The 17,166-nt window shown below is 42.6% G+C and overlaps 1 protein-coding gene across 6 annotated transcripts in view; it reads left to right on the top strand.

Annotated features, from left to right (window-relative positions):
• Positions 1-12,141, top strand: part of SLC35F4 (solute carrier family 35 member F4) — a 157,314-nt gene extending 145,173 nt beyond the window's left edge. For 3 of the 6 annotated variants that reach the window (XM_084905252.1, XM_084905253.1, XM_084905255.1), the window contains 4 exons: positions 4,684-4,809; positions 7,181-7,373; positions 9,450-9,539; positions 11,704-12,141. In XM_084905252.1, the coding sequence (XP_084761378.1) occupies positions 4,684-4,809; positions 7,181-7,373; positions 9,450-9,539; positions 11,704-11,945 (651 nt within the window). In that variant the 3' untranslated portion in view covers positions 11,946-12,141. The remainder of the gene's footprint in view (positions 1-4,683; positions 4,810-7,180; positions 7,374-9,449; positions 9,540-11,703) is intronic. The other 3 variants (XM_084905256.1, XM_084905257.1, XM_084905254.1) reach the window with 2 other exon arrangements.
• The last annotated feature ends 5,025 nt before the right edge of the window (positions 12,142-17,166 follow it).

Raw genomic sequence — 17,166 nt, forward strand, 5'->3', positions numbered from 1 at the left:
TGACATTTATGCAGTCGCTGTTCATTCAGGTTAGTGCAGAATCCTCTATCCAGAGCCTTTGATGGTTCCTTAAGGAGGCAGTTGAGGATGGACAGTGAGACTAATCCTTTTCAACCCTCTCTTGGGGGAAGAATAATTTATGAATATAGGAAGTGTGGAGGCTCTGATTTATGTCCAGAAGGAATCCGTAACCCCTTCATCAAGGTGTTGTCAATAGATCCACTCTATACACCAATCCCACTCCCCCACTCCCCCTCCATCACACACACACACACTATTTAGTCTCTCCATCTGGCATTTCTTTTCCTGATTTCCATCTTGGTCTCATTGAGATTATTTTTAGATAGGTTTCATTCATATAAAAATAGATGTGCATCCGTGGCAGGGAGTAGGGAGTGGGAATCTTGGTTGGAGGCTCTGCACCCCTTGGGTCTGACCCATTCTAGGGATCCACCCTCCACCTGTCATACACACAGTGGACTTCCCACCTCTTTCACTTCTCTCACTTCATTTCAAATCCTGACCAATTGCATTGGATCTGAATAAAACAGATGGTTCTTTTTGTGGAACCTAAATGTAACATGTAAATATGTTTTATGATTTCATATAGACATGGTTTCTTGAAAATACTCTATCTAAATATAATCAGAGAAAATAGCATGATCATTGGAGCAGGTCTCACTGGCCAAGCCATGAATGTGCATCTCACCTTCAGCTGCTGACCTTTAGTCTTGAACTTGAGCACAGCTCTGAGGCCTTTCACTTTAGAGGTTGTTGTGGGCTTGGGCCTCCCCATGCTCCACCCGGCTTCAGGAACAGCTGACCACAAGGCAAATTAAGGAAAGATGATGGGGTTACAAATAGAAATAGAAGCAATTAAAGGTTCATCTCAGTACCCTGAACCCTAGAGGGGCTGACATTGTTATGTAAATAATAATTCCAGAAACCATTTGTCAAGGGGAAACACAATGAATAGTAATGAGGCTGGAAATCCTCATGAAGATTCAGAAAAAGGGTCCACCCTTGTGATTTTTGAGGGCCTGAGCCAAAAGTGCAGGGGGAAGGGGGAGGAGACCATACAGAAAACAAAAACAGCCAAAAGCCAGATGCTTCTTTAGCCTTTGTCTGTACAAACGAATTCTTTAAGAGGTGGAAGAAGCTAGCTTTCATGAAGGGTCATGGGTGGTCTACAGCACAGTGAAATCACCAAATGTGAACCTTCAGGCCTTCTTGGGGTTCAGGAACAGGCTCCAACAACCTCATGGTCCCTCCAATTGGCCCTGCAAGTTGATGCGGAGGCTCTCAGAGGGGTTTGAACCTGCAAAGGAAGGTAACCATCTCCTGAGGTGACGGTGCTCTCGTGGCCTGCTGGGATAGTGGGCTCAGCATGATGTAAGAGGGCAAAGAAAGTTAAGAATGAGGCATTGTCAGTTTTATGGTCATTGGTTAGTAACCTTCTCATGCCAGGCAGATTCAGGTGATGGTAGAGGTGGGATTTCTGCCTTAGTTAGACCCCTCTGGTTGGCGATAGGCTAGAATTGGAATAGGCTGTGAGAACTGAGTGTCTGTGGAGCCGAGGGGTTGGCAACTGCAGGTGGTGCGAGTTCAGCACAGGAGTCCTTCATATGCACACACAAGTGCTCGGTTTCACCATGTGGCTGTGCACATATGAGCACTGTTGACACAGTATTTAAGGCACCGGTTTCCTGCAGGCATGTTTCTAGTGTCTTGAGCCCAATAAGAGTCGTCTGTGTTTTTCTGTTGAGAACAAACTATTAATCCTTCCTTAATGACTGATTAATTCTGAAAATTCATGTGACTCAGATCTGTGCTTGTGTTATTTGTTCTCTGGAAGTTTGAAGAGTTGAACCCATGGAGCCAAGCAGTGCCACTCTGGGACCATCTGAATAATGCTCCAAAAGGGACTTCCACCTAATACACTCCTGCAGTTTCTAGATTAGATGGGATCCCTTCCCTTAGTTCCAACTGTGTAGATAGGAAAATTTTTAAAACGTGGCCATAGAGAACTTATTCTATCTGATAGCTGTGGAATTTAAATTAAAATGTGGAAAATAAGTTAACTTATCTTTCTCCCCAGGAAACCTATATAGCCTATAAATGATTAATCTATAAATGGCTGTTCATAGCAGAGAGAATTTTTCTAACATCTCAAATATTCAGATTTTCATGTTTTTAGAACTTAACTAACAGTGTTGTCTGACCTCCTGAAGTGAAAAATGCTTCTCACCATGAAGGCAATTGGAAGAGACACTGTTGTAATTGATATGTCAATTTAAGTGGTCCAGCTTAATATCTTCACAAGCACTTGAATATAAAATGTAATGGAGGTTTCCAAGAGGCTCACCCTGGTTCTAACATTGAATTTCTAAAGATTATGTAATCTATGTCCACATCTAATTCCTACCTTGAGGAAAATTTATAATAGTAATATTATGCCTATAAATTTTTACTAATGGATAACTCAGAAAAAGAACAGTGCCCAACTAGGCCCAGATCCGGGGGATAACAGTATTGTTTTCATCCCTTTCTAGACAGTGATTTTATTTGGTGCTGTTTGTTTGTTTGGGTTGGTTGTTTTCATAATTCCCTAAACCCAGAATTATAGTAGTATATGATAGACTTCTTTTAGTAATTTTAAATATGAAACAACATATCATGTTAAAGTTCATTAAGATTAGCACTGTGTTCTTTTAACCCCATTTTGTTTATTTGACCAGGAAATACAACTAATGCTAGACCAAAAATCAAACCAAAAAACCCTACAAATATCTATTAAAATTTATTATCCTACAAGTTCAGTCTTACGGCGGAGATCTATGTGTGCACCTAAACATTTTAACTCATTAAAACACAAAACAAATCAGAAAACGCCAGCATCTAAAGAGCTTTTTCATTCTCTGAAATCAGACTGCCCAAAGAAATGTCTCAAATCCCTGGCTGAACTGTAAATCCGCAAAATGAAGACAATGATAGCCCTCACTGAATCTCCAGGTCTAGATACCCCCCTCCTCATGTTTATTTATGAGTCTATGGCTCCTTGTTTAGAAAATTTCCCTGACACCTCCTGGTGTGTGTATTAAATTCTATTCCCTATAGTTGGAGGCATGGTCTAACTAGAACACATGCCTGGAAGCTTCAGAGAATATGATATTCACTCAGCAAGAGAAACACCTCCCATCAAGCAGCCTCCCGGATAACACTTTATGAAGGCAGTTTTTCATTGCTGACACGGTGGCGTCTGTTCTCAAGTTCTCCTGCTGTTTTCCATAAAGGGCCCTTTAGTATGGAGCTGGCTCTGAAACCCACTGTGCACTTGCTCTTGGTGGTCATTAACAAAAGAATTCAGCAGCATCTAAATTATATATGTCATCATGAACATACATTGTGCTGGCCTTGAGCAAGCCTGCAGTTATGTGTTAAAGATCTACATTTATTGTAATAAAGAATTCACTAATAATGTTCAAAGGGGCAAAAAAACAAACATTAATCACATGTGAAAAAGCTATCCACAGGGAAATTGATTTACTTGGGAATACTCAAAACTGAAGCTTGACAAAATTAATCATCACATGTGCTGAAATTTCTGACAAGGTTGCATCTTGGTTTTAAAGTTGGTGAGACAACCTTTGAAATGCCTGAGTTGCTCAAGTTCAAGATAATAAAAGAAACAAGTGCAAACCAGCATTTCACAAAGGGATGGACTCTTGTTTTATTTTTATTTTTTTAATATATTTTATTAATTTTTTACAGAGAGGAAGGGAAAGGGATAGAGAGCTAGAAACATCACTGAGAGAGTAACATCGAGCAGCTGCCTCCTGCACACCCCTTACCGGGGATGTGCCCGCAACCAATGTACATGCCCTTGACCGGAATTGAACCTGGGACCTTTCAGTCCACAGGCCGATGCTCTATCCACAGAGCCAAACCGGTTTCAGAGGACTCCTGTTTTTAAATATACCGAGCATCATATCAATTTATAGTAAAGCATTATGATTGCAATCATATTTTGAACATTTCACTGTTATGCAATTAACGCTCTAGAATAATTAACTAAAAGTATCATTCTGTGGTTTAATTTACATGAAAACAAGAGGAAGGACTGGCCTCCATTTGATATTCCAAGTGACAGTGCAAGCTTGCTCCTTATAAACTATTATGAAATTACTCACTTCTGTTTTCCCCTTGCTCTATATGTTGCCTCTTAGCTGCATCAATATATCTCCCTAATCAAATCCTCATTATGTGGAGGTAGTCAGAAACATGCATTGATCCAAGGGGCTGATTAAAATGTACGCTGAAATATTTGAAGAAAAGGAATACAGTATACATGAACAGGCAGAGAACCAATTTCCTATTGACATTATTTCACCAATATGGATATAAATCTCTAGGAAGTTGAACTAAAAAATTACATTAAGATTATTAGTCCTTGATTTGAATGTGAGCAGCTTTTATATTCTCTGCCTGGGTGTCTCATGAGTATACCGATTTCTTGTTAATACTGACCCTTCTACAATTGAACACAGATGTACACAGGTAATTGGGATTCAGAAAGCAATTTAGCAGCTTTCATGAAGTCTTCAATTGCTTGCTCAATTGCTTGCTTAGGGATATAGAGTCACCAGTTGTTGGTTTTTAATTTATTTGCATTCTATTCGACAGATAGTTGCCACAATAATGGCAATCACGGGCATTGTCATGATGGCGTATGCAGATAATTTCCATGCTGACTCGATCATAGGAGTGGCATTTGCAGTGGGCTCAGCCTCCACATCTGCATTGTATAAGGTACGTTGTGCACTGTCTTAGGTAGTCGATTGTTACTTATAGCTTAGACTTAATAAAGTAAGGAAGGACAAAGAAAATCTTGACTAGAAAAAAATAAAGATGGTTTCATGATTTAAAAAAAACAAACAAAAAAAACTCTTACTGCGTCCTTGCTAATGCTGGACACTTGCCAGAAAATGTCACCTGTATTAATGCACCCTATGAGACACAGGTGCTTCTCCCCGATTTCAAAGACAGAACTAGGTTGGAGGAAGCATTTAGCAACTTCCATGAAGTACTCAATTGCTTGCTGCGGAATATGGAGTCATCAAAAATGTTATTTCTTTGCATTTGGTGTGTTAATCTTGTTTGAATGACAGATGAGGAAAGGAAGGCTTTGAAACATTAAGTAACTTGCCCAAGGTCATACAACCAGGAAATGATAGAGCCAAGGTTAAAACTTGAACTGCCAACTCCAAAGCCCTTGCTCCATGGCTTCACCCCTCCCAAATCATCAACCAGTTGCGGAGGGGCTGAGAAAGACCTCTCTTCTCTTTGTGTTTCTTTAATTGCTACCGGTGGCCGTTATTTTAACTCCAATTGAAGTGTTAAAAATAATTAACTCTCATTTGAGAGGTCACCTTTTGCTACATATCAACTCTGTGGCACAGAAGCTTGTGCTATTAGTAAAATGAAAAGTCTCTTTTCCTCTCTGAAGGATACTCTGGGTCTGCGCTAAGTCCTCACCACTCTTTCTTCCCTGGAGCTGCCTGTCATTAATGAAAATTCTATTCAGAGCCATTGCCCTTCACTTCAGAAGTGAGGACTGAGAGAGCAGACCTCAAAGGTTATTCCCCGAAGCTCCACATTTCAGAGCCAACTTTCTGGATGTAGCTAAAGGACTATTCCACTTTCATCTCTCTTGGTGCTTCAGTGAGAAAATTCTCTCTGAAAGGCAGAAAATGCCCTTTGCAACTCTCCTGGATGCCTGTTCTGATTATTCACCAGCCCTGCAGCTCGGAGGACACTGAGTCTATTTCCATACTGACATTTCTTGGCCCGTTGATTCTGTGTGACAAACTTGACAAGTGTTCACTCAATCACCATTAGTGTCTAACCTGCCCCCAACTGAGACTCCACTGAGGTGTCTGATGTGACCAAAGACTAGCAAGTGATCAAGGTCTCTTGACTGCATCTCTCAAAAGGAAAAAGAAAAAAAGAAAAAAAAAAGGAAAAAAAGAAAAGAAAAGAAAAGAAAAAAGTTCGATTAAAATGAAAAGCAATATCTGGCATTCTCCTGACCATGTTCCAGTTAGTTTCATTCGGGAAGTGATAATGTCGGCTGACATGCACAAAATTATATGTGCACCTTAGAAAAGATCGGCTCCATTCTCCACTGTTTGAGGGTTAATAAAGGAAGCAGAGGGGTTAAAAAGCCAAGAAATGTGGACTAGAGTCCGGCTCCCCCTCGCCTCCTCCCACCTGTGCCCTCCCCCGCCCCCCACTTCCTCCCCCACCGGTCAGATTTGTGACTTTAGGTTGACTACTCATGCCTCCTGGCCATCTTTCTCTGTACACAGATTTAATATATATTTTATTGATTTTTTTACAGAGAGGAAGAGAGAGGGATAGAGAGGTAGAAACATTGATGAGAGAGAATCATCTATCAGCTGCCTCTTGCACACTCCCTACTGGGGATGTGCCCGCAACCAAGGTACATGCCCTTGACCGGACTCGAACCCAGGACCTTTCAGTCTGCAGACTGATGCTCTATCCAATGAGCCAAACCGGTCTCGGCTGTACACAGATTTAGAGCCCAGAAAATAAGAAAGAAAAAGAATTGTTAATCTGGAGAATAAACACAGTGTTTGTGAAAATATTTTAAGCTCTGAGAGAAAAGTACTTGTAAATCCAAGGCATCATTATCATTTCTCTCAGCACATAATGATAGGCTTTCTCTCTCCAATATAGTTTTCAAGTATCTGTCAAAATAAGAGCAAAATGAATCCCAGGCTGGAAGGGAAGAATTGACAGCATCTCAATCCGAGAAGATTTCTCAGGGTTTCTCTGCTTTTGTTTATTATTCATCCTATACCCATCACTGATCGTATGCATAACACAGTGTGCGGTATCCCATCAGTTTCCAACCCCACAAGGAATTTGTTTGATGGCTTTTGCTGCTTCCTCTGAAGATTATAGAGAATTTTCATTCCTCATCTCAATAACGCCTTAGATGTCATTGTTGAGATAAGGAATTAAGGAGATGGCAGGTAAGAGGATATGGAGGATAAACACTGGGCCAGGTAGCTCCCTGTGCAGATGAGCAGACCTTGCCTTTCTGATGCAGCCAGACCTCCGATGGTGTGGCTTAAGAGTGTCCTTCCCATTCCAGGTTATGTTTAAGATGTTTCTCGGAAGTGCCAACTTTGGCGAAGCAGCACACTTTGTCTCCACGTTGGGTTTCTTCAATTTAATCTTCATCTCCTTCACCCCCGTCATCCTGTATTTCACCAAGGTGGAGCACTGGTCCTCCTTCGCAGCTCTGCCCTGGGGCTGTCTCTGTGGGATGGCAGGGATGTGGCTAGGTAAGTGACCCCAGGCTTTGCCTTCCATTCCCTAAATCACTCGACCTCTCCTTGGATAGTTAAGTTATCATATTAGATTATTCCCTTGGATGCCTCTGTCCTCTATTTCCCAAATGTATCTAGGGTTGGTTCATGTTATTGAATGTTGGGGGAGGACCACAGTGTCCAGCTGCACAGGTGGTACCCAGCCCGAGGTTCTGTGTGGATTATTGCTTGATTAGATCTGAGCTCTCCAACTGGTGTGCCTCCCATGGGTTACGTTGTGAGCCCAAGGCCCAGCCACTGTGATCACCACAGGTCTTCAAGTAGCCTCGTCATGCTTTGTGATGCACTGTATGATGTTACTGTGTTCCAAGTGTGCCATGGTGTGTCGGGCAGAGGGAGAGGGGGACACTCTCATTCAAGGAACTCAAAGTGGTTCAAAATGTCTGGAGCACTCACTGCAGGCGGAATGGGGAGGAAGAAAGGTAGGAGGGAAGGAAGGAAGGACGGAGAGAGGGAGGGAGGGAAGGAAAGAAGGAAGAAAGAAGGAAGGAAGGAGGGAGGGAGGGAGGGAGGGAGGGAGGGAGGGAGGGAGGGAAGGAAGGAAGGAAGGAAGGAAGGGAGGGAGGGAGAGAGGGAGGAGAGAAGGAGAGAAGGAAGGAAGGAAGGAAGGTAAAAGAAGACATTTAGGAGGGAAGTGGGCTATGGAGGACCTGGGAAGCCTCATGGAACAGGTTGAATTTAAAATCCATTTACTAATCTCTCAGCAGGGAGATGACAGCCTCACACCTGCAGCTGACACAGCCCACTCTAGCTGAGTATAGAGAATGAATTTGAGCTAGCAAACCCTCACAAAGCAGGGCAAGAAGACAGAACTGGGCTTGGTGGCTCAGCCAAGTAGGCTGTCCCCTAGTCAATGACAAAAAAAAAAAAAAAAAAAAAAGGCACCTAGACTCTTTAGTAATATTCTTTCTCCCAATTCCCTATGTGAGTGTGGGGATTGGGAGCAACTAGGGGCTCCCACTTTCGGGCTGTGCTCCTGCTGTAGGTTGATATGAGAGGAACCTGGAAAATAACAAGCCTGCTCTTCTCTGGCCACGCAGTCGAACACATGCACCCCCACCCCCATGACTCAGGCCCTTTACTCAGAATTGAATTGTTTTCATTCTGCTCCTCTCCTCAGACCACCTAAGGCAGCCCCTTCTGCCCACTCCACATTTGCCCACAAGACTTGGCTTGCAGGACATCTGCCAACCCTCACTTGACATCCCCTCATCCTCTGAAGCATAATCTGAAGCAGCACTGCAATTCTTAGAAGAAGAAAAAAATGCCCTTATTTGCTTCCCCCCTTGGCACTGAGTCTTCTTTTTCTACTCTGGCCCAGGCCCCTAAGGGAAGATCTTAAGCAAGACAGGAAATGCAACAAGAGAATAATCAGATACCAATTGTTGGTCCTTTGAATTCTACTTTTGAAGGCCAAAAATATGTGGTGATGACCTGTCATAACCCCTGCTAATTTAAGTAGAAATCAATAGGAGTGTTTCCTTAAGATGAAACATCCTAATGAAAAGTACCTAGATGATTTCCTGGCCAAAACCAATCTATCTGGGAACAATCGAAATTTCACTGACTGTGGCCCCATCTGTGTGCACATGATCTCCAGCTTGCTGCAAAGTAGCCCTCCTCCAGAGTATACCCCTGGACAGGCTCCTGAGCAAGGGTACCACCTGTGCGGCTGGACACTGTGGTCCTCCCCCACGCAGCAAGGTCTTCACACTCCACTGGGTGCAGTGTGACAGCACAGTGGATTGATCATTTCACCTCTTTGCATTTGCTCCATACACCCTTGGTCAGCCAATTGGCAAGAGGTCAGGCAACCAGAGTGGCAGAGGAGGAGAAAAGAATAAGACTATTTCTGGTGAGATACCCATGCATCTACCTCCAAAATCAGAGGATTAATTGACCAAAGGTGCAGACAGCGTAAAGGGCATGGTTAACATTGGCATTGATTCTTTTATGTTAAGAAGGAAAGCACCCAGCATATCAACTCTCCTTTATCCTTCAATATTCTCAATAGCCTCCTCTCTTTTACAGTCTTCAACATCCTGGTGAATGTCGGCGTGGTGCTGACATACCCGATCCTAATCTCCATTGGGACACTGCTCAGTGTTCCTGGAAATGCAGGTACTGGTACGATTTGACATGCGCACAGTAAGTCTTCCTGCTTGTGTTTGTTTTACACCCTGCATTCGTTGTTTCTTGGAGCAATTGTGAATTATGTCCCTTGCCTGGGAAGATGTTTTTAAATATCACGAAGGTGGCAGACAACAGAATAGCTAGGCAACAGATTTAAAATTTGCAGCTACAAACACTGTCTTTACTTGGTTGTGCTTTTAGAGGTAAATACCAAATACATCGTTTGAGTTGCAGGTAATCTCCCTGACAACCTAATTTTGTGGTGTTTTTAGAGGAAATCCTATGGAAACAAAAGGCATCCCAGCATAGGACTCTCAAGTAAATGCCACTAATGAAAGTGTAGGAAATGCACAGGGTGTTGGCTCCAATCAGACTACCCATGGGGAGCTGGGAAAGCTTCCCCCGGGGGCACAGCAGATGGCTCTCTTGCATAGATATAGGAAAAAGCAATTTGATTCTCTTCAGGGAAAAGAGAAGCTATTTTTCCAGGATAATCTTTCTAATGAAATCTTTCAGTGGAACAGGTATTGGAAGTAGGTTATCTGGATGACTCTACAGTCCTTCTAACTTTAAAATTCTACGATTCCAAGCCTTGGGTGGCCATTTTTATTTTTATTTTATTTATTTATTTATTTTTTGTCTCAGGACAAAAAAAAAATGTTTCTTGAGCACTTACTATATGATCAGGATTATAGAAGAAACAGGAAAATGATAATATTGTTCCCTTAAGAAGCATTTGGAAAATAATACCACCATGCATGAAATAAATTAGAACTCTACAAAGTAATTTATGACTAAATGTCAAATTATGTAATAGACTCCAAGGACTATAAGATAGTCAGAAGAAAGGAATACTAAGTAGGAATGGAGCTGTCAAAAAAGTTTATTAATTCATCCATGTGTTCATTTATTCAATAAATGATTTCAGAGCACGTTGTATAGCCAGCAACTCTGATAACACTGGTGATACATTCTGAATAAGGCATAGTCCCTGATTTCAGACTATGTATTAACAGAGGGAGACAAGAGTTATTGAGTAAATACAATGTAGAGAGAATTGCTTTGACAGAGGTATGTATTGAATTCTCTGATGGGAGGGGCAACCAAGAAGATTTCCTGCAAAAAAAACCTAAATAGGGAGATCTATTGGGGGGGGGGGGGGAGTATTGGCTGGATGAAGTGGATATGAGGAGGGAAGGGCATTCTATGGAAAAAGAATAGCATTTGTATGACCAACAATGCCACTATGGTACATACCCCCCAAATTGAAAACTGGGACTCAAAAATATCATTGTATACAAATGTAAATAGCAGCATTATTCACAATGGTCCAATATGGAAACACCCAAATGTCCATCAACAAGTGAATGGATAAACAAATCATGATACATATAATGAGATATCATTCAGCCATTAAAAGGGAGAACGTATGAATACATGATGCAACATGGATAAACCTCAGAAACATCATGCTAAGTGAAAGAAGCCAGACACAAAAGATCACATAGACCATGACTCCATTTATATGAAATGTACCAAATAGGTAAAGCCATAGAAACCAACAGTAGATTGGTGGCTGCCAGAGGCTGGGGGCTGGGACTAGGAGGCTGCTTAATGAATACAAGGTTTTATTTCAAAATGATGGAGATGCTTTGGAAGCAGGTAGAGGTGATGACTGTACAACATGATGCATGCACTGAATGCCACTAAATTCACTTTAAAATGGTCAATTTTATGTTACATGAACTTCACCTCAATTGAAAATTTGTAAAAGAACAGCATGTGCAAAAGACCTAGACATTAACAGCCTTGGCTCATTTGAAAAATCTTCAGTGGGCCGATGAAACTGGAGAAGCATGAAGGGACACAGAGGAAATATGCTAAGACGTAAAACTGCAGACAGAGGTAATAAAATCAGATCGTAGGGGCCTTGAAGGATAAGTATCATTTAGAGATAAGGAATGCAAAGCAAAAGAAGGAAACACTACAGATGATGGTATAAAAAAAAAAAGGAAAGATGAGCTTGAAAGAACAAGGAAGACCTTTGGAAATCTCTAGAAATAGCACCAACTTTGGTCTTTTCTTTTAAAATAATAATAATAAAGCTTAGAAAGAGCTGTAGATAGTGACTGACCTGGTATTTCTTACTTAGCTGTGGATCTCCTGAAGCAGGAGGTGATCTTCAATGTCGTGCGCCTGGCTGCCACCATCATCATCTGCATCGGGTTTCTGCTGATGCTCTTGCCGGAGGAGTGGGATGAAATCACCCTGCGATTCATCAATAGCCTGAAGGAGAAGAAGAGTGAGGAGCCTGTGGAGGACATCGCAGAGTCCAGTGTCCACCTGCGGAGCAGAAGCAGGGCCAACGGGGCAGTGTCTATACCGCTGGCTTAAGGAGGGACACGTTCTGAGTGCACGTGTCTGTATATTCTGTGAATATAATAAAATTTTCTTAACTACTTGTATACTCATGTGATGGTATTAACTCTGAATTTGGATAAGTCATCTGTGAAATAAAGCCAACAATAAAAGTTTACATTTATATGCTTATCAAGAAGGTGTAAATAATCACAATAAAATTTTTTATTAAAACATATTCATCCTTGTTCTATTTCTTCTGTGGGTTTTTTTTTTATTTTTTTTTTTTGGGGGGGGGTCCCTAATTCACAAAGCTTTCTGAAAACATGCCATTCTATTAAATTTTTATGGATCTGTGTCATTAACTTTTTCCCACCTGGAATTGAGACCTTTTTAATTCAGAGGAAGTTGCATAAGAGGCAAACACATGAAAACACACACTTTATATATATTTAAGTCTTATAAGAGCATTGAATTTGAAAGCTGGAAAGTACTCGTAACTAAACATATCAACAGAGCACCTTCTTTCTACATGCAAGACCTACATTAGGAACTAAGAAGAGATGAGGATGTAGAAGACCCCATCTGTACTTTCAACATGCCTGCAGTAGTACAGAGCACAAGAGAGGTTACAAATACCTCTAATAGGAGGTACACATCTAAAAATGGCACAGTGGTGCTAGAGAGGGCATCTGTTACCAAACATCTCAAAAGTCCTTCACCACCAAGTTTTTGAGAGTCATTTGTAGTTGCTGTCACTTCTTCAACTCCCATTCACTCTTCAACCCACCTGCTCCTATCACTCCCCAGAAAGTTCACTCCCCAAAGTCACCAATGAATGGCCTCTCTCTTGAAAAAACCATATTGACACCATTCAACCCCCACTTTATTGTCCTCTCTGCAGCATTTGACACGATGACCATTCCTTTCTTCCTGAAATAGTTTCTTCTTCTCGATCTCACTATCATCTCCTAGTTCTCTTCCTCTCTCACTGGCTGCTTCTCTGGGCTCCTCTTTCTAGGCTGATCTCATCATTGGCCTTCTTAGCATCTCACTCCACATTTTCACTTGGGGACCTCATATGCTTTCATGCATCAAATGTCATTCAGGTGGTGGCGGCGGCTTAAGAATCTTTATCTCCAGCCCAGAGCCTCAGATTAGACTATCCAAACGCCTTCTGTGCTTGGATGCCTCACTGTTCACTTTAGATTCCAGAATACAGTTAAATTTATCATCCTTCCTCTCCCTTGTTCCCTGTCTAGGTTAATGGTACCACCAATCATTAGCTGTCCAAGGCAGAAATCAATCTTAACTTCTGCCTTCCTCACCCCCCACATCTATACCCTAAGTCTTGTTACTTCTCTTTCTTAATATTTTCAAATCTATACACTTCCCTAGTATGTTGCTTATTCTCTGCCCAATCATCTCTTTCCCTGATTAATGAAAGTCTTTACATTGGACTCTAACTCCCAGTCTTAGCTCGTTCATCCCTCTTGTGCCTTGCAGAGTGACTTTTCTAATATACAAATTTGATCATTCTACTCCCTTGTGTGAAATACTCCAGTGGCATCTCATTGTCCTTAGGATAAGGCCCAACCATCTTTGCAAGTCCATTTCACAAACCATATTAGATCAGTCTTAGCTAAGGGCAGGCTATTTCATAGCTGAGATTAGTTAAAGGCCAAAAGAGGCTAAATAACACAGCCTTTGTTGTTTTTACAAAATGCCAACATACTAAACTGATAAAAGGCATTTCTTCCCTAAGAGACTGGTTAGGGCAGGTAGCAATTTAAAATAATCTGCATTTCTGGGAAATTTAGTGCAAGATCCCAAGCCTTTCTGATATTTATTTTGCTTTTTTTTTTTTTTTTTTTTTTTTTTTCCCATTCAAATGTCCCCAAAAGTGTAGGTGAGACAATACCTGGGCAAGCAGAGGGGACTCAGGATTCCACACATGCTGGCTTCATGGTCAATTAAAACCTTGACATTTTTTCATTTCTCTGTCATTTTTTTTTTTTTTTTAAAAGGCAATGCCAGTCCCCTAACATAGACAGATACCATGACATTAACTAAAATAATCACCAGGGTACACTTTAAGCTTCATGAAAAATGACACAAAATAAATGAAATATATTATTAATAAATGTGACTTTATTCATAATCTAAGTGGAGTTGGTTTTGACTATTTAAATGCCATATTGGCACAAACATGGTTTCTGTTTTGTTTTTAAATTACTGTTAAACAACAGTAATCACTGACTAAACCACTCCGGTATTTTGCCATTCATTACTTAGCACGACATTTAAAACTGCATTTTGACATGTTTAAGAAGTGAGTTGTTTTGCTCTTTTGGATGATTCATTTTGAAAAATGGAGTCAGCTACCCTGAAAAGCACTAATTCAGCCAATGACTGATCACTGTCATCAGCTCAGTCTGTATTAAGAAACACTTCCATTATGGTATACCTTCGTTTATCCATTCAACAATTCTTAAGTTTCACTTCCAGTTCTGGATTAGGGTGGGATGTTAGGTGACCACCACTGGCCTCTGCCTGCCTCTAGAGCACATGTGTCAAACACAAGGCCCGCGGGCCAAATCCAGCCCGCCAGGCCTTGCAATGTGGCCCGCACCGCGCTGTCATCACTGCACTCCGCTGTCAGTTTATGACATTGTCAGTTTATGACTGTTCAGTAAACCATTCGGCCCGCGATTTAGGCTGGATTTTAGATTTTGGCCCCTTCTCTGATTGAGTTCGACACCCCTACCTAGAGCAGCACTGTCTGATAGCACCCTGTCATCGCAGGAGTGTCCTCTCTCTGCACTGTGACGAATGGGACACAAACGTATAGGAAATGGTCCCTTCTCCTGGGAACTTCAGCCTTCACAGGTAAGTTGTCACCACCACAATTAAAACTGCAACAACTCAGAAATCTGTTTCAATCACTTTGGGAAGATGAGATATCCCCTATAATTCAGGTAAAGTAATCATAAATAAAGATAATAATACCTTTCCTTGCTTCCTCTCAGGGTCATTGTGAGTCAAATGGGATCATGTAGTTCAGTCACGGAACGAATATGACTGTGCCTCCTTTGTGCCTATCATGCACCTTCAGTGAGTCAAGTTTTGCTGGGTTTGGAGGATTCTGACATGGTCCCTGCCCTCATGTGGGGAAGTGCATTGCTGGGGTTACCATGATCTTGTCTTTTCATCCAGACCGGGTTCCTTCCGGAAGCCCAGGCCTTGGCTCTCAGTGACTGAGCAAGCAGCATAGCTCAGGAATTGAGAGCATCCATGTTGCAACCCAGGTGCGCTTCTCCAACTGTGACTGGCTAATTACTAACCTCTCTTTGCCCCTTGATTTCATCATTAGTAAAATGAGGATATCAATACCTATCATTTGAGGTTGTTCGTAATAATATAATAATACAAGCGTGATATGCAAATTGACCGAATGGCCCAACAGCAGAATACCCGGACTACGAGGCTATGACACACTCTGGCGCCAGGTCAGCCAAAGCTGGTGGGATGCGATTGGTAGGGCGGCCATCGCCACATGATAGTCCCACAGAGGGAGGCCCAGGCCACCAGCAGGCGGGGCGATCAAGGGGGGACTCCACGATGTCCCCAAAGAGAGAGGCCTAGGCTACCCAACTGGGGCGCTGGGGTGGGTGGACGGGACCTCCCTCTGCAGGGCGATCCATCGCGGGGCTCCCGGACTGTGAGCTGAACACATTGTCAAACAACCTAGAAGTATTAATTAATGTTAGGATTTCCTCTCTCTGCTTATCCTTCCCCAACTCCTTCTCCAGAGCACTTACCCACAGAGCTGTGCTCAGCAAACTCAGAGAACCTGGCGTGCAGAAGGGAATTTGACCCAAAAGAAACACTGGAGGAAGCAACACAGGGCACGCACTCCCCCGCGCCCGGTTCCCCGCGGCACCGCATCAGGGCACGCAGGCCCGGCCCAGCCGGCGGAACGAATTGCCTGACAAAAAGCCAGACAGGCGACTGGGGCTCCGAAATTGAAATCACCTCAGCCCCGTTCTGATCACTTCACAAACAAATTATAGGCAGATCGTATTGCTCCTCCAGGCTTCGCACGCCTGCTTCGGTGCCGGTGCCGGCGCTTTGTCAGGATGCGCTGGAGGACAAACGCCTCGGAGAAGGACAGGGCGACCCATAGAAGCGTGAACGGTATGATCGGCCAAGCGTCAGGATGTGTCTGATATTCAAGTACAAATCCTCTTTCTTATCCGTAAACCCTTGTCGCAAATACAAAAAACACCTAGTACAGGAGATGCCAGTTTATCTAGAAATCTTTATTAATTCTAATTCTTTTTATTTATTTCTCTCTCCCCCTCCTGCCCCTCCCCGGCCCAAACCTGTAGCAATTGATGGTGAAGTGAGAACAGCCGAGTACAGGAGCTGCTGCTGCTGATGATGTGGGGGACAGGAAGGGGGTGAGGGGGTGGGAGGGAGGACGGGGGTGTGTGTAGTAACAAGAAACCAGGGACGGAAAGAGCAGAAGCCCGCGTTTTAAAGCTCGGATGAGCCAGTGTGTCCCCCCATGTACACCACAAAAGCAAAGGCTGTTTTGTCATTTTCTGCTGGAAACAGCAACACCAGGTCCTCTGGGAGCTGTGGGAACCTTAAGAGCAAGAATTCCGACCTGGGCTCCAGGAATGGGTGTCAGTGGTTGTTCCAAAACCCCCTGGCTGAGTTTTCAGAATTGTGTGAATTTGGCTGCTTTATTCTGGTGGCAAAAGTGCAGAGATCTCGGAGGCTCTAAAACCACAAAGTCACTAGCCACCCGAAGCTGTTGAATTATAGCTAGTCCAAACTGAGATACACTGCGTCAAATGCACCTGGTTCTGAAGACGTAGTATGGGGGGGGGGGGGGGGGGGGGGGAGCACGTAGGCTATTTCATCACAGTTTTATATTCATTACATATTTGAAGTGGGAATATTTTGGATATCTAGGGTTAAATAAAGACATTATCCACTCTTTTCACCTGTTTCTTTTTACTTTTTTTAATGTGCCTACTAGAAATTTAACATGTTCAAATTTGCTTCTGTAGCTCACATTATAGATTGCCCAGCAATTTAGTTTTTTTGTTTTTTAATTGTCTAAAGTTTTACACATGTCTCCTTTTTTCCCTGATTGACACCCCCCCCCCCTTCCAGTCCCACCCTGGGCAAGACCCCACCACCCCAGTGTCCGTGTCCATTAGTTATGCTAATATGCTTGCATACA

Source organism: Pipistrellus hanaki (assembly GCF_964339955.1).
Source record: "Pipistrellus hanaki genome assembly, chromosome: 1".
Lineage (NCBI taxonomy): Eukaryota > Metazoa > Chordata > Mammalia > Chiroptera > Vespertilionidae > Pipistrellus > Pipistrellus hanaki.